This window comes from Mastigoproctus giganteus, chromosome 9 (assembly GCF_048544385.1).
Source record: "Mastigoproctus giganteus isolate SK-2022 chromosome 9, ASM4854438v1, whole genome shotgun sequence".
NCBI lineage: Eukaryota > Metazoa > Arthropoda > Arachnida > Uropygi > Thelyphonidae > Mastigoproctus > Mastigoproctus giganteus.
Genome location: NC_143583.1, coordinates 97,853,981 through 97,879,118, shown reverse-complemented (window position 1 = coordinate 97,879,118; position 25,138 = coordinate 97,853,981). Strand labels below are relative to the sequence as shown.

General features: G+C 36.3%; 1 protein-coding gene across 1 annotated transcript in view; it reads left to right on the top strand.

Annotated features, from left to right (window-relative positions):
• LOC150080578 (uncharacterized) overlaps positions 1–25,138 on the top strand; it is a 192,123-nt gene that overhangs the window by 12,866 nt on the left and 154,119 nt on the right. The window contains exons 3-5 of the mRNA XM_090380744.1: positions 8,040–8,181; positions 14,791–14,849; positions 17,766–17,884. Coding sequence (XP_090236870.1) covers positions 8,040–8,181; positions 14,791–14,849; positions 17,766–17,884 — 320 coding nt within the window. The remainder of the gene's footprint in view (positions 1–8,039; positions 8,182–14,790; positions 14,850–17,765; positions 17,885–25,138) is intronic.

Genomic DNA, 25,138 nt, shown 5'->3' with positions numbered 1-25,138 from the left:
CTATAATTGTATTAATCTTAATAATATCATCATCATCATCATCAGCCATTTTCAATCCACTGCAGGATGAAGGCCTCTCCAGCAACTTTCCAGTTCCTTCTGTTTTGAGCACTGGCCATCCATTTACTACTCAAAAACTCATGAATTTCATCTATCCATCTCCGCCTTTGTCTTCCAGGTTTTCTTCTAGCTCCTCTTGGGTACCATTCTGTTATTTTCTTAGTCCATCTGTCATCATGTCTTCTAGCTATGTGTCCTGCCCAAGACCATTTTAGTTCTTTAGTTTTGATAAGAATGTCCTTTACTTGAGTTTGCTGCCTAATCCATGTGTTTCTCTTCTTATCTAACAGTCTGATTCCCAATATAATTCGTTCCATTCTTCGCTGTGTAGTTCTTAGCTTCTCTTCCATTCTTTTGGTGAGTGCCCAAGTTTCACTTCCATAAGTCATGGTGGGGAGTATACATTGGTTCATTATTTTACGTTTCAGACAAACTGGGATATTGCTCTTCAGTATGTGACTATATTTCCTGAATGCTATCCATCCAAAATTTATTCTTCTCTTGACTTCCAGCCATTTATCATTATTACAGCTAATAACTTGTCCCAGATAAGTATATGACTCCACCTTTTCAATTACTGCTCCTTCAATCATTATTTCCCTTTCCGTGGCATACTTGTTCATCATTACTTTTGTTTTAGCCATATTCATCTTTAGTCCAAAATCCTTACTAACTGTGCATAACTGATTAAGATTTTCCTCTAATTCTTTGGGATCGTGGCTTATGACCACAATGTCATCTGCAAATCGTAAATGGTTTAGGTACTCTCCGTTCACATTGACTCCTTTCTGCGACCAGTCTAATCTTCTGAAAGCTTCCTCAAGGGCAGCAGTAAACAGCTTCGGAGATATTGTGTCTCCTTGTCGGACTCCTTTCTCGATTTTAAATTTCCTACTGTCTTTGTCTAGTCTAATAAAGGATGTAGCACTCTCATATATTTTCTTCAAAATCATAATATATGGAGTATCTATGCCTTGTCTTTCCAGTGCCCCAAACATTGCCTTATGCTGTATGGAGTCAAATGCCTTTTCATAATCCACAAATGCCAGGCATAATGGTGTTTTATATTCATTTGCTTTCTCCATCAGCTGTGATATTACGTGAAGGTGATCCATAGTTGAGAATCCTGTCCTAAAGCCAGCTTGCTCTTTCGGTTGATTCTCATCAAGTATTCTTTCTAATCTGTTAGTAATGACCCTTGTGAACAACTTGTAGATATGGGATAACAAGCTAATTGGTCTATAATTTCCAATTTCTGATTTATCTCCTTTCTTATGCAGCAAAACTATGATTGCATTATTCCACTGCTTAGGCATCACACCTTTTCTAATGCACTTTGTGAAGAGCCTTGCCAGTTTTTGTGTTATGTCTCTTCCTCCCAATTTTAACAACTCTACAGTAACTTCATCTTCCCCCGGGGCTTTCCGATTCTTCATTTTCTTCAATGCATGTTCTACCTCATCAGGAAGAATACCGGGTATGTCGTATGTGTTGCTACTTTGCAATCCATCTTCCCCACTGCTGGTATCATTCCCTCGCTCCTTGTATAATTCTCTATAGTAGTCTTCTACTATTTGAATTATGCCTTCTCTGCTGTTTATAAGTACACCATCGCTATTCTTCAGTTTCAGTATCATTTGTCTTTCTGTATTACTGCTCATGGCTGCTGATTTAAATCCTTTGTTTTCCCTTAATGCTTGTTCTACTTTTCTTGTGTTAAATCTTCTTATGTCCTCTCTGAGTCTCTTTCTAATGGCTTTGCATAACTCAGTATACTCAATTTTCTCCCTGTCAGTGTTTTTCTCGCTCTTCATTTGTCGTCTTTGGTTCATCATGACAAGTGTTTCTTGACTAATTTTTTCTTCTTTGGATTTCTGTTTCCCTATAAGTTTCTTGGGCTTTATCACTTTCAGAAAGTTGTAATATTCCTCGTCGATATCTTGGTCCTGAGCAGTCTGCAGAAGCTCAAACTTGTTCTTCAGTTCCAGTACATACTGCTTTTTCTCCTCCTCTGTTATTTCAAAGACCTTTGTATTATTTACTCGAGTCAGTTTTTTCCTTTCCTTTCCTACATCTATATCAAGTGTACATCTTACCATTCTGTGATCACTTCCAACATTTACCTTATTCAGGACGGTAACATCATTCACAATATATCTTCTGTTAGTGAGGATGAAGTCGATTTCATTAGTTGTTAATCCATTTGGACTCTTCCATGTCCACTTTCTGTTCACCCTTTTCTTGAAAAAAGTGTTCATTACTGACATTCCTTGAGATTCTGCAAATTCCACAAGTCTTTCACCTCTTTTATTTCTTTCACCAATTCCAAAATTTCCTATAGTTCCTCTTTCTGCGCTGTTTTGCCTTTTTCCAACCTTAGCATTGAAGTCCCCCATAATAATAGTGTAGTGGGTTTTCTGCTCATCTAGAAGACTCTCAATTTCAGTGTACATTTCTTCAACCTCTTCATCATCATGGCTCGATGTTGGTGCATAAATCATTATAATCTTTAGCTTGTACCTCTTAGAAATCTTGAGTATTAGTCTTGACACCCTTGGTGACGTACTTTTGAATTCCAAAATGTTGTTTTTAAAATCTTTATGGACCAGAAACCCAACTCCACCTTCACTCCTTTCACTGTTTCCATTGGTATACAGCAGATTTCCACTTGATAAACTTATAAGTGATTCATTTCTTCTTCTTGTTTCAGCCAAACCGATGATATTCCAATTCACATTTTCTAATTCCTTTTCCAGCTCTAATATCCTGTCTTCACCGATGAGTGATCGTACGTTATAACAGGCCAAGTTCAATTTCCGTGCATGGCAGCCTGGTCGTACCCAGAGATTCTTAGCACCCTCTGCTTCCACTCTGATCCTCTCGCTGCCGTAAGAGGGAGAGTGAAAGCTGCTGGGGACTGAGGGCCATTTGTATTGTTGTGCTCTCATTGCTGGAGGGTTTGGTCTTTTCCTCTTCACGCTGACCAGGCGTCTTGAAGAGAACCACTCTACACGTTCGTTGCCACCTAAGTGACGTAACAGGGCTTACCATCGAGAAGGTGTGCATGAGTGGATTTTAGGGAGGCAGGCCAACCGGACTTCTCCTAAATCTTCTGTAATAGAGAGATATTGGATCCATCAGTGTTTTAGGCTGAGTGTCTGATAACACACAGGATACCTGTTCCCCTCTAAGCCCCCTTAATAATATAGTACTTTATAAAATTATGTAACTTAATCACAGAATTTGTGGGGGCTGGTCATGTTCACAAGCCACTAATTCGACTTTTTTATTCATCGATTTGAAATTATTGTTTTTGTATAACTTTTGATTTAAATTTATTAGTATAATATCTTTTGTGATTTTCTGATTAATTTGTTGCATTTATTCATTAATTGGTCTTGCAATTACATAGAAAACCACAGTCGATTCTGCTGACATTGTATCGACAGCAGCATATGAATCTGCTGCCATTGTTTTTTGTATCGGTATAACAGATACTGGAAGTTTCTATGTAACTTGTAGCACTGTAAACAGTGTCAGCAGAGGATTATAAACTATAAATTATAGCACTGCTTACGTATTTAATAATTTAACTTGTCATATAGATGTAACATACGACAATAATAATATTACTAAAGCTTTTAGGATCGGTGATTTGGCTTAGATAGCTGGCGTGAGAGTTTGAACCATGTGGGTGGCGATAGATAGTGAAATTTATTATCTATTATAAATACTTTGATTTTACAAATGTAACGTTTTAACTTAATACATATAACCACTTAGATTTTACAAACATCATATAACTTAAACCGGTAAGAGACACGAAATTAATATAATGTAATTCGGACGGAGATAAAACTGGATACTGAAATATATATATACTGCTTTCAGATAGAAGTTTAGTGTAATATTTTTAATTGTATTAAATTTATATTTGAACTGTATTAAAATTGAATTGAAATCATGCCCCAGACCACAGCAGCAAAGCAAAAGGCTCAAGGTAGTGGGAGTGCTGTGACTCAGGGAGGAACTGAGTGGGGGGGGGGTTGTCCACTGAATCACAGCCTTTTGAAATTTACTGCTTGTTTGATGTTTATGGACAATCAGAAACAAGACACGATATTGCCAAGTGAGGAAATAAGGCACCACCCCAGCATTGTTATGGGCATTTATGTGAGCTTGAAGAACAGGGTTGATGCCCTTAAAGGACTTAAATTCTCAGGGGTCCATCAAGCTCTCAGCTGCCCACATCAATGCCAGAGCTTGCCCTTGAACATCAGGGAACACAGCAGCAATTCACAAGGCAGAATGCGTTGGTCCCACAGGAACCAGTTGTTGTCGGTGGCTCTGATGTCAGGGAAACAGGGAATATTTTTTGCAAAAAGGATAGGAACAGGACTAGGGTATGTCTGCCAGGGGCAAAAGTTTATGACATTGTAGAGCAGATATCATCTTTTAAGGGCACAAAAGGTGATATTGTTGTACACATTTGCACCAATGATATTAAGAGTAGGATCATGGTGGAATTACTTAGCAAGTACAGGTAAATGTTGAAAAAAAAGTCATGAGTTATGGTTGAATTTGAAGGTGTCTGCAATTCTGCCCAGACACGGTAGGAGGAAGTATATGATGAGAGCCTTGTCAATCAATTCGGCCCTGTATAGATTGTGCAAGGCTTATGGGGTAGAATTTTTTTCAGCCTGGTGTTTGCTTTTTAACAGGAGAGACTGCTTCTACAGGGATGGGATACACTTAAATAGAAAGGGTGCAAGAATATTTGCTGATGCTCTTGAGGCTATGTTAGGTGGGTTGGAAAACTGCTAGCTTAGGGGGATACACGGATTAATAGATTAACAGTAGCCACTGGCAGAGGTGAAAGTGATTCTTGCACTCCTATTGGAATGAGCAGCAGCCTAGAAAACAAGGTTCTGGGGATTTTAGAGACTGTTGGGACTCATTGCGGAACAAGTAAATACATGGGCTGTGTTATAGCTAAGAATAAGAACAGGTGCATGTAAACTTGCATGTACACCAGTACTAGGAGTGTGGTAAATAAATTTGATGAATTTGAGGTGTTGGTCAAAACATCAAAGGTAGATATTGTTGGGATATCAAAGACATGGTGTCACACAGATATAAGGAATGCAGAATTGGAATTTGGGGAGTACAATGTGTACAGGAAGGATAGACAGGGTAGGAAGGGAGGAGGGGTTATGCTATTAGTTAAAAAACACATAAAATCTAAGGAAGTGCATCCAGTTAACGTGCGTGTACAGTGCTGTGTTGAGTCAGTTTGGTGTGACAAGCACTGCGAAAGAAAAATTGAGAGTAGGAGTCTGCTATAATCCTAATAACTCTGGTAAGTATAATGAACAGCTGTACAGAGAAATAGAGTGGGCCAGTAAATCAGATTGTCTTATGGGGAATTTTAATTTCCCAGATATTGATTGGAACTTGTGGGTTGGTCCTTCGCACACTAGCAAGGCTTTTGTGGATTTATTGGATGATTGTTTTCTACAGCAGTATGTACGGGAGGCAACCAGAGGGAGTAATACTCTTGATTTGATTATCAGTAGTGATTCTTCATGCATTACGAATCTGCAGATAAAGCAGCCAATAGGTGGCAGTGATCACAGTGTGCTGATGTGGGATTTACTCAGAGGTAACTACCATCAGGGGTAAAGGGAAGGGTTTTTACTTTTGTAAAGGTGACTATGGAGGTCTGAGACAGTTTTTAAAGTCTATACAGTGGGACCAACTGATGGTGATGTTACCAACAGCAAATTATAAATGGAAAGCATTCAAAGAATTAATCTTGGAAGTTACTAGGCTTTTCATACCAACCAAGAAATACTGTTCAAGGTTTAGGCCTAAATGGATGTCATATTAACTAAAGAGGCATGTAACAGAGAAGAAAAGTGCGTGGGATGCATATAAATTATCGGGTAACACAAAAAGCCTGTGGCAGATATAAGCTAGTCTCTAATCATTAGCATTAGCATTAGTAGAGGCATATGATACAAGAAAGCAAGCTTAGGCAGCATCAGCCAAAAAAAAAAAAAAAAAACCACTCCCATTTCACCCCTCCGTTCGTTTGAAATACCTGTCGAGCTGAGCCTTAAATTTATTTAGGCTATCAACTTCCACAACAAGGGATGGAAGTCTGTTCCACCAACCAACTATCTGCTGGCTAAAGGCAAATTGTTAAGGGGAAGTCTTTTCTAACCAATCTGATTGGATACTATGATGTAGTCACAGAGGTCCTAGATGCAAAAAATAATTTTGACATCATATACTTGGATCTTAGCAAAGCTTTTGATACTGTTGCACATAGAAGACCACTGTACAAATTGGAGCAGTATGGCATGAAGGGCAAAATGCTGCTAAGGATAAAAGGATGGTTGAGTTGGAGAAGACAGAGAGTGGTAATCCATGGACACTGCTCTTCGTGGACTGATGTTATTAATGGATTCCCCCAGGGTTCAGTGTTGGTTCCGTTGTTGTTTTCTGTATGGCTGAGAGATGGTAACTGAAGTTTAACATTGACAAATGTAAGGTACTGCATATGGGTAGCAGTAACCCCAGAATAACATATCAACTGTGCAGTACTACACCCAAGGTGGTAGAGAATAAAAGGACCTAGGGGTAATTGTGCAGTTAGATACGAAGTTTTCTGAGCAGTGCAGACAGTCTGCAAGTGTAGATCACGGTGTGTTGTCAGTGATATACAAGAATTTTTCTAGCAGGGATAAGGAGGTGATTATTCCCTTGTATGAGGCAAAGGTCAGGTCCCACCTTGAGTACTGTATACAGGTCTGGAGGTCTCATTTTAGGAAGGATGTAGAGCTGCTGGAACGAGTACAGTGAAGGGCAACAAGATTAGTGAATGGAACAAAGGGTTGCACGTACGAAGGAAGGCTTAAGATTTGCAAATTACAGTATCTGGTGACTAGGCACCTGCGAGGTGATCTGATTGAGGTGTATAAGGCCTTGAATGGTTTGAGCAAGCTCATTTCTGATGGGATTCTGCCTCTTGCCCTGATTTATCACCTGAGGGGACAGTTATTTGTAGAATAGATGTGTGGCAGTTTGTGTTTAGCCAGCATGTGGTTGATTGCTGGAACAAACTTCCATCTGTTGTAGTAGAAGTTGACAGCTTAAATAAATCTAAGGCTGAGGTGGACAGGTATTTGGAATGAACGGAGGGGTGAAATTGGAGCGTTTTTTTTTTTTTTTGGCTGATGCTGTATAATCTGGCTTTCTTGTATCATATGCCTCTACTAATGCTAATCTGTAACATGCAGGTTTAATGCTGTTACTGTTGCATATGATGTCATTGTATATACACACGAAATTTGGTATTATATAATTTGACACTAATGCAAAGAATGACATGAGATTGAAAATTATATGAGACCAAATGAATTCTTCAGTTGGAATACAGGCAATTAAGTCTATAATAATAATGGTAATACGTTTCTACTAAATTGTGCCTTTAGGCACAATTTAGTAGAAACGTATTACCTCCTCTTCTGCTTCTCAGGGAACTTTGAGTGAATACGTGTGTGTGCACACACACACACACACACACACACACACACACACACACACACACACACACACACACACACACACACACACACACACACACACCATTTTAACATATTTCTGCACGTATCATTATATTTGTAATCTTGATAAGTGTGTTTAAATATATCAATAAATATAGAAAATTGCTCTTGTTTATCATGATTCTAAAATTTTTTTATAAAAAAACTGAAATAATTTCACAAAAATAATAAAATACTAACAGTGAAATTCTCTTTCAAAATGATTTAATAATAATGGAATAATTTTTGTTCAGTTATTTTCTGTTAATGGTTCATTTGGTTCTACTGATTCAAATATCATTTTATTTACAAAAAAAATTTTAATAAATACAGAATTCAAATCTTACAATTTGATTTATTTTTTTATAGGCACTCAGTTGTATACAATAGAAGCTAGAAGTGACAAACCATATGTTTTTCATAGTGATCAAGGATGGGGAAGTGTAATAAGTATTAGTCACACAAGTTTTACTTTAAATACCTTTAATGGAGAATGTTTAATAATTCTAAGGTAGATATGCTAATTTTTTGAAAAAATAACTTTCCTTTTTTCTCCTTTTGTTATCTTTTCATTGCACATGAACTTAATCAAAGATGAGGTGTAAAAATGCTAGGTTTGATTAAAAAAAAAAAAAAAAAAAAAAAAAAAAACCCTTTAAATGATCTTACTTTTTAAAGCAAGACATGTAGGATAATATTCTTACATATTGTTGAGCTTGCAAGAAATACCTTGAATCAATTAAAAGTATTTAAATAAAAGCTTTAAAACATGAAACTTTAAAATGGAAAAAATAACTTATAATTGTATTAATTATGATTTCATTTTCCTTCTGAAATTATATGTAGTATGTAGAATTTTAAAAGAAAAATGAAAATGATATAGGTTTGTATATTAACTTTAATTCTCTAACCAAAAATACACATTTTCAAATACAGTTTTCTTTTAGGAAATAGCTAAACTATGAAAGCTAAAAGCTGTGTATTTTAGGATGAACATTATTTTTTGAATAATAATTTATGGAAGAAACAGTTTAATTTCTATCATGGTTATGTAGAATTTCCAGTTTTATTGTTTTTCTGTATTAGTTATCAAATGAACATCCAAAAGAGTCACTTTGCAATTTGAATTACAAGGTCAATAACAAGCAGATCAATAAAGCAGATTTTTTTTATGGTATTTCAAATAAAATATTGGTGAATATTCAATGCATAAATAAAGAAGATCATAAGGATCATTTTAATATTAGTAGTGGCAAATGATGCAAGGAAGCAAACTTATACAGCATCATCCAGAAAAAAAAAAAAAAACATCATTTCATCCATCCTCTCTGCATAACATCACTAATAACTTCACTCTGCATGGTTTTCAATGTTTGTAAACTAATAGCTGTGTTTAACTCAGTTTTTACATTGATTTCAGAAATGGTTCTTAATTTTTTTCTATCATGCACCATTTTTTCACAGATCACTTAGTTGATGTCATGAGCTGTATTATTGAATGTATTAAGTTAGGAGTAAATGCTGGGAATTTGTAAACTAAATCTTCAAATGTTAGCAACACTGCCTTCAGTCATTTGTTTATTGACCTTGAGAGCTCCATGCAGCAGTGTTTATCAATGTGAGCTCAGTTTATTTTTGAGGTTATCATGTCAAACTTGTGCTGAAAAGTGAGTCAAATGTCTTTCTGCAAGTGTTTGAACAATCTGAACTTATTTTATTATATTTGTGGAAGTTATACAGGGTGATTCACTACCAGTGCGACAAACTTGCAGGAGGTGTAGGGGGCACAAAGACGAATCGGAATCACATAGCATTGCAGGGTCTGAAATGCCTTCGTCATGCGGTAGAGGACGTTGAACGGGTGAACAGTGATCCCGCTGGAAGTCAGCATTTGCGAACCATTTCTGTTGAAGAAACCAAGTAGCAAAAGTCCTCCGGAGTGGATAATCTGCAGGCTCCAATGATTGGACACGTTGCAGATGGTATGAACTCATTTGGTTTGTTGACAGTATCCTCCATACAGTGGATTGGGAAATACCCAATCGTTGGCCTATCGCTCGAGTACTCGTACTCGGATTGCCTTGTGCAAGATGTAGGACATTCTTTTCATTGTCTGGCGTCCTCGTCGTTCGCTCTCGATTCATGGCACCTCTCGTGAAACAACCAGTCTCACATAACCTTCTGTGCACACGTGCGAAAATCGTATGATGAGGAGCACGCCTGTGCAGGAAACGTTCCTGGTACAAGCGCAGAGCGGCGCGCCCATTACAGTCCACGGCTCCATACGCGAGGTGCATGTCGGCCAGTTCAATGTTTGAATACTCGTCCATCCTACTGCCTTGGGAACCAGTTCGCAAATGCTGACTTCTAGCGGGATCGCTGTTCACGCGACCTCCCGTTCAATGTCCTCTACCGCGTGACGAAGGCATTTCGGACCCTGCCCCCTACACCTCCTGCAAGTTTGTCGCACTGGTAGTAAATCACCCTCTATAGTCCTCAAGCAATCACAAGATATCACAAAATTTGTAAAAAATGTGCAATGTGCTTATTTTGGAGTGAAACTCAGTGACAAAGATAAACAATGGGCTACATATAAAGTTTTCCAAACATGTGGTGAAGAACTGAGATCATGGAAAAATGGTAAAAATAAGGCTATGTCATTTGTAATTCCCATGATTTGGTGGGAGCCTACATAACACTGTGATGGCTGTTACTTTTGTTTAGTTAATGTAGTTAATTGTTTCTTCCATGCAAAGAGTAAGAGAAGCATTGTGTATCCTAATATTCCATCTACCATTAGATTAGTCCCACATAGAGATAACTTGCCAATTTGATGCTCTCCACTTATACTGGAGAGTGTAGCAGCAGAGAAAGTGAAGCTTCTGAAGATGAAACCGAAGTTTACATGCCTGGAGACATTGAGTCCAGCCCTCAACTGTTTTCACAGCAGGAGCAGGAGCAGGCGCCTCTGTAGCTAGGTGGGAAGGAGCAGCAGTGCATAGCACACGCTTCTTGATTAGACCGGGGGTTCGAGCCCGTCACTACCAAATATGGAGGATGCGGAAAGGTCAGGGAATGACCACCGCATATCCCGGAGCAATATGGCCTTAGTTGCTAATGCTCCTAAAAACCAAATAACAAACAAACAAACAGTAGGAGCACAATGATCTGGTAAGGAATTTAAATTTATTAAAGGAATCAGAATCGGTTAAATAAAAATAATCAGACTTCAGTCAAAAAATCTTCTAGCACATAGGATGTTTTTCTTATAGTACAGACACAGAAAATGAGAATTAGTCCCCTACTTTTCTGAGGACAAGTCTATGGTATTTTTTTGCAGTAATATAAATGACTTAATAAATTATTTAGGAATTAGTTACAATCCTACACAATGGAGACTTTTTTATTGACTCATCAAAGAGGAGTCTCAAAGGTTTGCTGCTTCACAATGTAAATAAATATAGTTCAGTTCCAGTAGCCCATTCTGTGCATTTGAAAGAAAAATATAAGAACTTGAAGAAGTTGTTTACAAATATTAGGTATGAAGGACATGGTTGGTTGGTCTGTGCTGATTTTAAAGCATTAGACATGTTACTTGGACAGCAATCTGGTCACACAAAAGTGCCTTGCTTTTTGTATATGTAGGACTGTTGGGCAAGGAGTAAGCACTGGGTTGTCAAGGTCTGGCCAAAGAGAGACATTATGTTGCCTAGATTGAAGAACATAATTCATAAACCAATGTTAGACTGCAAAACTGCCCTCCTTCCGCCCTTGCACATCAAAACTTTTGATGAAAAGTTTGTGAAAGCTTTACTTCAGGAAGGTCCCTGCTTCAACTACCTTTGTACTAAATTCCCATTGATCACCCAAGAGCAGCTAAAACAAAGTATTTTTGTTGGACCTCAAATTTGCAAACTGATGAGGGACTGAGATTTTGAGGGAACTACAAATAAAAGAGAAAAAACAGGTGTGGATTAGCTTCAGGTCTGTTTTTGAGAACTTCTTGGCAGAAAAACAAGGATCCAGATTACAAGAATATTATTGAAAATATGTTGGCAAACTTCAAGAAGCTGGGCTGCAGCATGAGTGTCGTGGTACCTTTTTTACACTCCCACATAAACTACTTCCCAGAAAATCTAGGAAGTGTTAGTGAAGATTTAAGGTGAGAGCTTTCACCAGGTGAAATAATAACATGATGGCTGCCTATTTCTGACTGCTAACAAGGGACTGTAAAGTAGAAGGATCTGCAAGAAAATCAAAGAAACAAAAATTTGACCCATTATAGACTGGTTTTTTAAAATGAGAGGTGAGTGTTTAGTGGACTTTTTACTATGCCCCTTTTTTTAATAGTATTTTCAGCATATATTTAAATATAAAAGTCTGCTAAAAGTAGCACTTTGTTATAATTTCAGTGCACAAATTCCACCAAAATTAATAAAAATTTGTGAAGAATCAAATTTTCTTTCTTGATTTTTGAAAAAAATATGATGTGATGGGAACAACCAGAAGTCATTTTTTTGAAATCAGCATTAGAAAATAATTCAAAAACACCCTTTTCTGAGAAAACATCAGTAAATTTTTTTGCAAAATGCAGAATTGCATAATTTGTCTAATCTTTCCTTTAAATTTATTCAAATTACTCACTTCCATTACACTAGATGGAAGCTTGTTCTGACAATCAGCTACTCTCTGGCTGAAAGCAAACTTTCACAATCTATCCTGTAACTGTATTTCTTCAATTTAAATTTATGCCCCCTTATGTGTATTGTTTGAGAAACATTAAATGGCATCAGCATTTATTTTCCTCAATCTATTTAAAGCCTTAAGCACTTTAGTCAGAATTTCCTTGCAGGTGTCTGTTTTCCAGATTCAGCAATTTGCGATTTTCAATACTTCCTTCCCCTAAATAATCTTGTTGGTCTTCTCTGCACATTTTCTAACAGGTCTACATCCTTCTTAAAACGAGGCTTTCTGACCTGTATTGAGGGTGCAGCCTAAACATTGCTGTATATAACAGGGTGATAGCCTTTTTCCTGCTGGCAAAATTCCTGTATATCATTGACAGAACCCCCATGAGCTGTCCTAACAGCCTCTCTGCTCTACTCAAAGAACTTTACATTGGACTGTACAGTTACCCCTAGGTCTTCTTTGTTCTCCACTACCTTGAGTGTGGTGTCACCCAGTTAATAGCAATCCCAGAATACTGGGATTACTGGTATCCGTGCAGTACCATTGACTGGCTATTGTCAAGTGGTTATTGTGCATGGTCACAAGTAAGGAGGTTGAGTTTGGGCTGTATGCTTCTACTACAAAAAAAAAAAAAAAAAAAACATGGTCTATGGTGCCGAAAACCTGACTGCTGCTCTTAATAATTAATTCAATATGTTTTCAGTCATAATGAGTATTTAAACTTTTGGCATCAGCTGTATTGAGAATAAATGTAAATTATTTATAGTTTGTCAATGTTAAACCACAATTGTTGTTACTTCTCAGCCCATCTGCCTAATTTCTCTAGGTCTTGTTGCAGTAGCATATCCTGATTTCATTCATTAACCTGCCAACTTTTGTGGTTAATTTTAAAAAGAGAGTGTAACTGGATATTGGAATATTGAAAAAAAAAAATCCCTCCTATAGGTCAGCAGTTCCCAAACTACTGAGATCTATCGACCCCTTTAAAAAAAAAAAAGTTTGTGAGTTCCTACACACACACACACACAAATATATTATATATATATTTGTGTGTGTATATATGTATGAACACTGGGTTTCTGAAAAGAAAATTCAAAGTTTCATGTGTAAAACAACTCAACTTTAGTGTTATTTTTAAATAGATATATAATAATAACTTTATTTATCATCAAGTTGCCATACATAGAATGAATACTTTATAATATGTATACAATTAAAAGCACTAGTGGTGGGGATTGAATGTGCTCTGTTAGGGAAGCAACTTGTATACATACTAATTGTATTGAAAATAAGTAATGTTCTGTAAAACTTGTGTGATTCTATCAGTATATTACTTGATACCCCTTCTGAATGTTTTGCGGACCCTCTGGAACTGGTCTATGGACCCCCTAGGATCTGCAGGAGTGTTTGGAAAACACTCCTGTAGGGTATACTTTCATTCTTATTGAGAGTACACCCTACAGGTCTTCTCTGGTATAGTATGGTATGAAACAAACAATGGAATTTTATGCTATTCATCCTTTAAGGCAGTGGCTAGTTCACTTGCAGAAGTTGGGAATTTTTGTGTAGCATTAAATTTTTCCTCCATAACAAGTTAGACATGTTTGGTTGGATTAAAATCAAGGTTATGGGCTGGCTAAGGCAGGTTTTCAAGTCTCCAAACCATGTTTTGATAACTGTGTCATATGACACAGGAATTGTCATGTTGATACAGGTAAGATGCTTTAAAACTGTTGTTTTCATCATAGCATTCTTTCAGTAAATTTTAAAAAACATTTCAAGTTTCTGTGGCTGACTTTCCAAGTTTATGACAAAATGTAATGTTCAGACCTTGTTTAAATTTTGTAATTTTCAGTATACACAAAAATGAGAAAAATAAGCATTCACTCAAAGCAGCTTTCCACAAGACTGATGTGTAATAATTAAAACCTGGTCAAATTAATAACCTGGTCAATACACCTACTCAAATTTAGAAAATATAAGAGATTACCTCAATTCTGCTTTGTAGGATGTCTTCAGCACAACACTCTCCAAGACATGAAGACATCCTATGAAGGGGAATTGAGGTAATCTCTTATATTTTCTAAATATCTATATAATGTAGGATTTATTGGGCCATTGTTGCTCTTTTTTATATATTAATCATACCTGCTCAAAAGATGTCATTGTAAGCCCCTCTTACAATCATTCACCTACTGCTTTGCATTCAGGAATTATAAGATTCTGGGATTAGAATCTGATTTTGGTTTTGGTGGTTCTTTATTTCATGATTATTTTATTATGCTGATTAAGTTATTGAGGTAATGAGTGTTAACTTGTATCAGATATTTTGAAGACTTTGTTTATATGCATTCTTTTTGTTGTAATGTTGCCATAATTTTTTGTTATGAAGATTTTTGCTTTGTTTATATTTCTTCTCCTTTTCTTTCAGCTCTGAAAGAAAATGTAACACAAAAGAATTCATGGATCCACCAAAGGTTATTTTTATAGGTATGAAAAATTTAATAATTTTTTTTTATTTTGTTATGTGTACTACTTTCATTCAATTAAATGGATAAATTTTCATATGATGTATTTAATGCATTATTATGTAAGTACAGCAGAGAAACAGGCAATTATAAAAACTAGTCTGACCTCATACCTTTAGGGTAAGGATAATTTGGTTATCCCTATATATAACATCATGTTATTGCTGATGAAATTAAAGCAATCCAGGTACATTAATGTAGAAGGTTTATACAAATGAAAAATCAATTATAATATAATGGACTCCTATGGTCTGAGGAAAATGTACTCACAGGCCCACATAATATGACGTTCAAAAGACATCTTCACCATGAAAAAAAAAAGCAGAATTGAAACAATGGATGTATCCAGTTCAGGCAAAGTTTTGGGATGGAGAGGGAGAGTCTGACCTAAGACAGCTGTCTCATTTTTAGATCACACAACATAGGATCAGTTGTGAACTTCAGTAGAATCAATTCCAAAAGTATCCAGCAAAATAAGAGCCAAATTGAAGAAGCAATTAGCACTCTTCTTCATCCTAGAACTTCCTAAACAAAGAGTAGGAAGTTCACACATCTCCAGTCCACAGCATTCTTAATTCAAGGGAAGTTCCTGTGGACTGGAGATGTGTGAATGTATTCACAATCAAAAAATGACACAAATAATTGTTACTGTTGTTATTTAGTTTTTAGGAGCATTAGCAACTAAGGCCATATTGCTCTGGGGATATGCGATGGTCATTCCCTGACCTTTCCACATCTTCTGTATTTGGTGGTCACAGGCTTGAACCCCGGTCTAATCACAAATAATTACAGACCTGTTAGCTTAACATCTATTCCAGGGAAAATAATGTAGTCACTGGTTAAAGAAGTAATGTAGGACCATCTAGACAGGAATGTAATTATATTGCAGTCATATTATGGATTTGTTAAGAGGCAGTCCTGTTTGATCAATCTGATTGGCTACTGTGATGCAATAACAAAGGAACTAGATGCAAAAAATAATTTTGATATCATATACTTGGATTTCAGGAAGGCTTTTGATGTGGTTGCATATAAAAGACTGATATACAAAATGGAGCATTGTGGTAATAAGAGCAAGTTACTGCTATGGATTAAGGGACGGTTGAGTGGGAGAAGACAGAGTGGATTATCAATGGGTACTGCTCTTCATGGACTAATATTATTAGTAGAGTCTCCACCATTCCGTGCTGGGCCCATTGTTGTTTTAAATATTTATTAATGATATTGATGAAGGTATATCAGGCTTAATATCTAAGTTTGCAGACGATACAAAGGTTGACTTTGTGGTCAATGACAGTAATCAAGGTAAGCTACTGCAACATGGTCTAGAAACATTAGGCCAATGGGCTAAGAAATGGCAGTTGAAGTTTAACATTGAGAAATGCAAGGTACTGCATATGGGTAGCAGTAATCCCAGATTAATGTACCAACTGTATAGTAAAATCAGTGTAGTAGAAAATTAAAAACACTGGGGGGGGGTTATTGTGCCATCTGATATGAAGTGCTCTGAGTAGTGCAGACAGGCTGCCATTACAGCTCATTGGATCTTGTCAATGATATACTGGAACTTTGCCAGTAGGGATAAGAAGGTGATTATCCCTTTGTACAAGGCCATGGTTAGGCTGCATCTTGAGTACTGTATACAGGTCTGGAGGCCCCATTTTAGGAAGGATATAGATCTGCTAAAATGGGTGCAGAGAAGGGCATGCAATTGGTGAAGGGAATAAAAGGGTGCTCTTAACGAGAAAGGTTTTACTTCTGCAAATTGCCACATCTGGAGCTAAGCACCTGTGAGAAGATCTGATTGAGTTGTTTAAGGCCTTGAATGGACTGAATAAGCTGAATCTTGATAGCATTCTTCCTCTTGCTGAAAGTACACACATGAGGGGACATAAATTAAAATTAGTTAGGAAGGATGGTTGCAGGATAGATGTGCAGAATTTGCCTTCTGCCATTGGGTGGTTGATTGCTGGAAAAAATTTCCATCTGTTGTTGTGGGAGTGAATGGTTTTCATAAATTTAAGGAAGAACTAGACAAATTCTTGGAGGGTATATACGAGTGAGGTGGGTAGTTTTTTTTGCATCATTTTCCACTACTAATACTAATACCATGACATGTTTGACTCCGTTGTTACATATTTCCAATGGAAAATAAACATAATTAAAGCAAAATAACTTTTGAGTGTTTTAGTATCTTTAAATAACATTTTACCTACACACCATGCCACTCAAGGAATATCTAAATAATGCTTTCAGTAACTTTAATCTCATAAGAACAAAATTTCCCTAAACCTCAGTTTTAAATCTGATACAATTCTAAGAAATTTCACAGTACAAAGGTAGAGGTAATGGTAATTCCTGATCAGCAATTCATAGGATTAATGGCTCTGGAGTAACAGATAAACTAAATATTTTTAATATGTGGACTTGCTTGGATTAATTTGCAGACCAAAACAGCTTAAAAAATTCACTAATTTAGTCACACATTCTTGTATCCCATATAGAATGGAACGTTAGAACTATCCTCAGTATAGCAAATAACATAGAAATTATTCATCTGAAAGGGTAACAAACAAACAAAAGTGCAGGAAAAAAACTAGTCAACCCTGGAGAATGCCCACAGAAATCAAATATACATTTCCCACCACATTAGAAAAGGACATTCCTTGCTAAAATGGATAAGACTACTATAATAGATAAAACTGTAATTGAAGAACTTTTTATGTTCATTTCTCACTTGAATAGTAATGATGGAATAAATATTTTAATTCTTGATTTTTTTTTTATTGTTGTGCACCTTTATTTTCTTATTTTTTGTTACAATTAAGTATTACTTTTTGTATTCCAAAACTGATAATACATAATTTTCATTAAAAAGACTCTCCACCACCTTTAGTAGTGAGGTTTACAAATCCACAGTGCCAATTGGTGGAACTTGCAGGAGGTAAAGGCTCCTCTCTTGCTCAACTCACAGAATTAAGTAGAAAAGAAAATTCTGTAAGTTCATTCTTTGCATATAAACCATAAATTTTGTCTTTTTTATCAGTATTTAATAACACACGTCAACAAATATATTTTTATTGTAAAAAAAAATATGTGGACTAAATAAATCTTTGAATGCTGATTCCAAATCTGTTCTTATTTTTCCTCTAGTACGTGTAGTTTTTGTGATGAGAAAATCTTTCTAATTTTTTGTATTAGAACTAAAAGCATGGCAGGCTTTCAAATGGTTTTGTGAAAACCTTTTGGGTTACCCACATACAAAGGTGGAGTTCAGAAACTGCTTGATACATACAAAGAAATGTGATATCATACATTGCTGAAACTTCATATCTTGCATTTGCATTTAGATTTTTTTCCCAAAAATTTTGGCATAGTGAGTGGGGGAAACAATTCAATCTAGACATTAAATCAATGGAAAATCCCTACCAAAGTTTCTGGAATGAATGTTTATTGGCAGACCACTGCTGAACGTTGTACTATGACATTCCCAACAAAGTGTATCAAAGGAAATCATCCAACATTTTTAAATTGTACGTACCTTTATTACAACAGTGTGATGTATTGTTTTAACTATGCAAATTATATTAGGTTTAAACTGTTAAAGTGGTAAAAATGTAATTGTAACCAGTCTCATGTATTTTACAGTGAAATTTTCTTAATTAACTTATAATACTATTATCAGCAGTTGTATTACAAAAACTACACATGGTTGGAAAAAAAAAAAAGAGAAAATATGAGAAATCAGTGTACAAAACTGGTTTAAAAAATGTTTATATGTTCAATAAAAAAAAAAAGTTTGATATTGTTGACCAGTGTAATTATTTATTTATCTCAGTTAAAATACACATTTTTAAATTATTCCTAATTGTTCAAATTTGTCGGATATAAAACACACATACCATTGGCTAATTTCTAGAAAGCTAAAAATCAGAGCCACTGATTTTCACATTTCTGAAAATGGTCACTCAAGAAGAACCTCAAGCAGTTACAAAGTGGAGCATTATTTTCAGAGATAGTATAGTATTCACAAAAAAAAATTATTTTCCATTTAAAACAAATGAAAAACAGATTGCTTTTTAAAAAGAACCAGTTTGCTTCTAAGTAAATATAGGTTAATAACAGTACAGGTAAACTTGATATATGTGGTTAATTCATGCAATGAGTGTACCGTATATCTCAAAACCGCATATATCGAAGTAAAAACCAATGAAAAAAATTCTAATTCATCCATGGATGTTTTGGAATATTCATCAGAAGACTTAATTTAGGCCTTTAAAATACTTTTTAACTGCATACATAGATAGAAATATAAAGAATAATGAAAAGCAAGTAAGCTAAAAAATGTTTATTAAAGAAATGGATATGTTACTTTTTATAAAAATATTTTTCAAGCATCATTTGAATAGTTGTAGCCTTTTTCTTCATAAACTTTACAATAGCAGCTAATTCCATTTTCTAGGGTTCAGCAAACGAGCATGCTTCTTTCCACATTCTGATCTAAATTCATAATGTTATTTAACAGTTTCCAAATTTAGAAACATCTGCTCGAGTTCCTTTAATGAAATTTCCTTAGAGACACACTCCTCTCCTTCAGTCGCAATTTCTTCTTTCTCGTTGTAGGCATGCTCTTGCTCCAATTCTATAAGATCCATGTTAGTGAGTGGCTGTGCATGCGAATCCAGGCATTCTCTGACATTAGGGGAAATCAACATCTTCAAAGCCAAGATCCTTTCCAATGATGCTAATTTCTTCAATAACAGTGTCAACTCGATTTTCGAAGCCACAAAAGTCATTTGTGCAGTAAGGCAGAAGATATTTCCCCACAACCCTCATTGTACTAGCCATAACTTCTTGCCATGACTTATAAATACTTTCAATAGCTTGCCTAATGTTTAAAATTCTTCCTAAATTCAGTCAATGAAATTGCACTGTTCTCTGTTGTAGCTTGCACTGCTTGTGCAAAAGTTCTTCATAGATAATAGGCTTTGAAAGTTGAAATTTTGCACTGGTCCATTGGCTGTAGCAAAGATGTAGAGTTTGGAGGTAAAAATACTACTTTTACATTTTCACACAGGTCATTCAGTGCAGTAGGATGGCCAAGGGCATTGTCAAGAACTAAGAGGGCTTTAAATGTAAGATTATTTTGCTTGCAATAGTTTTCGACTGCTGGACAAAAATAACTCTTAAACCAATCTTCAAACAAAGCTTGCATGACCCATGACTTTTTATTTGCCTGCCAAATTACAGGAAATGATGCTTTGTTGCAACCTCTTAAAGCCCTCAGATTAGTGAATGATAAATAAACATAGGTTTCAATTTAAAATTGCCTTCAGCATTTCCTCCCAACAGAAGAGTTAAGTGGTCCTTGGAGACTTTGTAACAAGGTTGTGATTTTTCTTTTTTAGCTAAGAAAGTTCTAGATGGCATTTTCTTCCAATAAAGGCCAGTTTCATCAAGATTAAAAATTTGGCGGTCATTTAAATTATTTTCCTCAATTATTTTTTTTAAAACATGCAAGAAATTTGGTGGCTGCATCTTTATCGGCACTAGCTGCTTCCTCTGTTCTTATACATTCCAGTTCGAGTTTTAAACTTTTCAAACCACCCTCTGCTAGCAGAAAATATCATTGTATCCCCTTTGAATTTGTTTTCTTTGAATGATGAAAACAGGCTTAGTACTTTTACCATTATGTTGTTGGTACCAATTGGAATCCATTTTTGATTGCAATCTTTCAGCCAAGTTATTAAAAGATTCTCCATTTCAACCAAAATAGGACTTCTGTTCCTAGTGCACTGCATACTAAAAGATGTTGATGAAACTTTACTTGTTCTATGTATTCCTTAGATTTGGATAGAATTAGTTGTACCGTAGACTTGTTGAGGCCTAGCACCATGGCGATTCTTGTCTTGCTTTGACCATTATTAAACCATTTAATAATGTCAAGTTTCATATCCAAACTTTGTTTCTTCTTATCGGATTCCACTGATATATCACTTTTCCTTTTGGAAATGGTGAACTTTTACAAAATATTAATTATTACTTAGTGTGAAATACAGTAATGGGAAGAGACTGCTTTGACACGCCTTCCTTGGATGGTTGCCTAAGCAAAACTGAGCTTATGGCAGGATAATGGAGCAGCAGAAGCACAATCTGGCAACACTGTTTATAGACAACAGTTTTCGAACATCTTTTTTTTGCGTTGTTAAAAATTTTTTGTTTCATAATTGGCTGCACTATTTGAAATTTTAGGGAGCATATATAGGGGAATGGTATAAATATTTGTGACCATATTAATTGAAACTCGCATTGATCGAAAACACATATATCGAGGTTTACCTGTATTTTAATGAAAACCCCAAACACTAAAGGTATTTGAACCTATAGTACTTAATAGTATGCATAGGTTGAAGATTGAGAAGATGAAAGTAGATACTTATTGGCATTAGACACGAATTTCTATAGATTGTAATTTTCAGGAAATATGTGTGGAGGGGAGGTTGTTCCAAAGAACAGAAGTTGAAGGAATAAATGAGGAAGAAGAAATATTGGTTCTGTGAGTTTTAAGTTAGCATTAGCATTAGCATTAGTAGAGGCATTTGATGCAAGAAAGCAAGCTTATGCAGCATCAGCCAAAAATAAAAAATAAAAAAATAAATAAAAATAAAAAAAAAAAATAAATAACGACTTCCACTTCACCCCTCTGTTCGTTCGAAATACCTGTCCAGCTGAGCCTTAAACTTATTTAGGCTATCAACTTCCACGACAAGGGATGGAAGTCTATTCCACCAACCAACCACCTGCTGGCTAAAGGCAAATTTCCTCACGTCTATCCTACATCTGTCTTTTCTCAATTTGAATTTATGCCCTCTCAGGTGATTATTCTGAGCAAGAGGAAGAATCCCATCAGCATTGAGCATGCTCAAACCATTCAAGGCTTTATACACCTCTATCAGATCACCTCGCTGGTGCCTAGTCTCCAGTAATTTGCAAGACACTGTAATTTGCAAAACTTAAGCCTTTCTTCGTAAGAACACCCCTTTGTTCCATTCACTAATCTTGTTGCCCTTCTCTGTACTCGTTCCAGCATCTCTACATCCTTCTTGAAATGAGGCCTCCAGACCTGTATACAGTACTCTAGGTGTGGTCTGACCATTGCCTTATACAAGGGAATAATCACCTCCTTATCCCTGCTAGAAAAATTCCTATATATCATCGACAATACACCATGAGCTACTCTTGCAGCCCGTCTGCACTGCTCAGAAAACTTCATATCTGCCTGCACAACCACCCCCAGGTCCCTTTCATTCTCTACCACTTTCAGTGTAGTACCACAGAGTTTATACGTTGCTCTGGGGTTGCTGTTTCCCATATGTAGTACTTTACATTTGTCAATGTTAAACTTCATTTGCCACCTCTCAGCCCATCTGCTCAACCTTTCCAGATCCTGTTGCAGTAGCATAGTGTCAGTAGTGTCCTTGACAACCCTGCCAACCTTCGTATCGTCTGCAAACTTGGACATTAAGCTTGATATACCATCATCAGTATCATTTATAAATACAGAAAACAATAATGGACCCAATACTGAACCCTGAGGGACTCCACTAATAACATTAGTCCACGATGAGCAGTGTCCATTGATTACCACTCTCTGTCTTCTCCCCCTCAACCACCCCTTTATCAGCTGTTGGACAGTAAAAGAATGCTGACTGGTTGTGGTACATGTTTGAACTAGTTTGGAAGAGAGAGGATGAATTATAGAAGCCAGTTCAGAAGAACAGCACCCATGGAAGGATCTATAGAAAAGACATGCAGCAGAAACAGAATGTCTATGAGATAGGGAGTGGAGAGACTTTGTAAGAGATGGGTCATTAATTAATCTAACTGCTTTTTTCAATGTGTCTAGAAGCCTGAGAGAGGTTATGAGGGCACCACCCAAAATGTGGGAACAATATTCCATGGTAGTGCAGATTTGTGGTTTGTACAGCATGAACAGCTATTTGGAAGAAAAGTAACACCAAGAACAAAATAGAAAACAGAGTTTTTTTTAGATGTAGAGGAATCAATAATTGTAATTTGCTTAGACCTAGAGAGAGATTAGAGGTCAGGATAATTCCTAATAGAGATATGTGATCTTGTCTAGAAATCTGAGTGTCATTGAAGATACGCATAGGAGTAGAAGAATCCTTTTTGTTAGATATAAGACAGCACCGAGTTTTAGAAGAATTGAAATTAATTAAGTTATCTATATCCCACTGGAGAATTACATAGAGCTCAGCATTTAAGGAATTGGTTGTGGATGTTGAGAAGTTGAAGCCATTTGTGCAGGGCAAAGTTCCTCAAACTGGAAGGTGGAATGCAATGTGCTATCATCAGCAAAGCTATGGATAGCATTTCCAGTCAATGGAAGAAGGTCATTAATATACAAGTGGAAAAGAGTGAGAGAGAAAGAACTGAATGTTGAGGACACCAGCATTAGTGGAGAAGTTAGAAGACAGAGAGCCATCTATCATCACCTGCAGTGAGCAGTCAGAGAGAAAACTGGATACCCAATTACATAAGATGGAAGCTTATTTAGAAGACCTTTAAACCAAAAACGATCATCAAAAGCTTGTGAAACGTCAACGGTAACCGTTTGAGTTTCACCAAACTTTTCCATTGAGATTATCCTTAGATGGGTAACATAAGTCAGTATATCCTACGGATCGACACTGATAGAATCTGTACTGGTGATCTTTGATCAGATGGAAGGGTTCAAGATAGTTTAGCAGTTGGTGGTTAATAGCTTTCTCCATTACTTTAGAGAGAGTAGAAGTAAGTGCAGTGGGATGACAATTGAATGGGAGGGATTTGTCACCTATTTTAGGAACTGGATGGATATGAGCAAATTTCAAAGCAAAAGGAAGAATACCAGTGGGATAAGTATATGTAAAAAAGGTGACACAGAACAGGAGTAAGCTCAGAGCATAGGTTTGGAGAACAACTGGGGAAATAATATCAGAACCTTGTGCTTTCATGGCATCAAGACTGTTTAGAATTCCTTTGACATCCTTTTGCTGAAAGACCACAGGAGGCCTTGAATGGAGTGTAATGGGTTGGTAGGAGATGGTTTACCAAGATCATCGATACAAGAGTTAGAAGAAAATAGGATGATAGTAGGTTAGCTTTATCTTTAGCCAGTAGAACTATTGGATTTTAACAGAGGTGGGAGCAGAGATGGGCAGAAGTTGCAGCCAACAGCTTTGGCAACAGACCAGAATGCTTGACTACCATTTGAACAAGAAGCAAGTTTCCTACTCTTAGCCTGTTCAAAGTCTAGTTTATGTTGATTAATAACTGCTTTGCAGTTGTTGTAAGCTTTAATGTAGGTGGAAAATGATTCTGTAAATTTGGATGTAAACCAGTTGCAATATGCAACATTGTTATCGTGAACAGCCTTATTGAGAAACCAAGTGAGGAATAAAGGATTTCATTCCTACAAGAATAATTTCATTGACAATCTGAGCAAACATTGACATCAGAAGATTTAAAACAGTAAACCAATCAAGGAAAATAAAAATATAAATCTCGCATATTATCCCATTTTGCATTCTTATATGTCAAACAACACAAGGTTGAGAATGGCCACAAGATAAAGGCTCTATTGAAGAAGAGGATGTCACCAATTTACGATCTGAGGTGCCTAGAGGACCACCGCTTTGACTGTGTACTTGGAAGGGTTGTTTGTGAGAAAAAGATTGAGTGTTGGCTATGTGGTTAGGATTGTTTGGTATTCAAGTAGGTAACTGAACAACCTGTGTGAGGTCTTTAGTAATTGCAAGAGCCTCAGCATCCTGGCTAGGTGGTTCTGCGTGACTTGAAAATGGAAGCCAGGTGGAGTTGTGAACATTGAAATCACAAATAAAATTACCTCATTGTTTGAAAAGAAAAATTAGACTGGAGAAAGTGAAGTTCAAAGGAAAGGAAATAGTAATAGTAATGGAGGCATGTGATGCAAGAAAACAGGTGCTTGATCTCATGTAGTATCAGCCAAAAAAAAAAAAAAACTATTTCAAAATCTATTCCCTCTAAACGTTTGTCTAGTTCCTCCTTGAAATTATTTAAACTATCAACTTCTGCAACAACAGATGGAAGTTTATTCCAGCAATTAACCACCTGCTGGCTAAAGGCAAATTTCCGCACATCTATTCTACAACTGTCTTTCCTCAATTTGAATTTATGCCCCCTCAATTCAGCTTGCTCAACCCATTG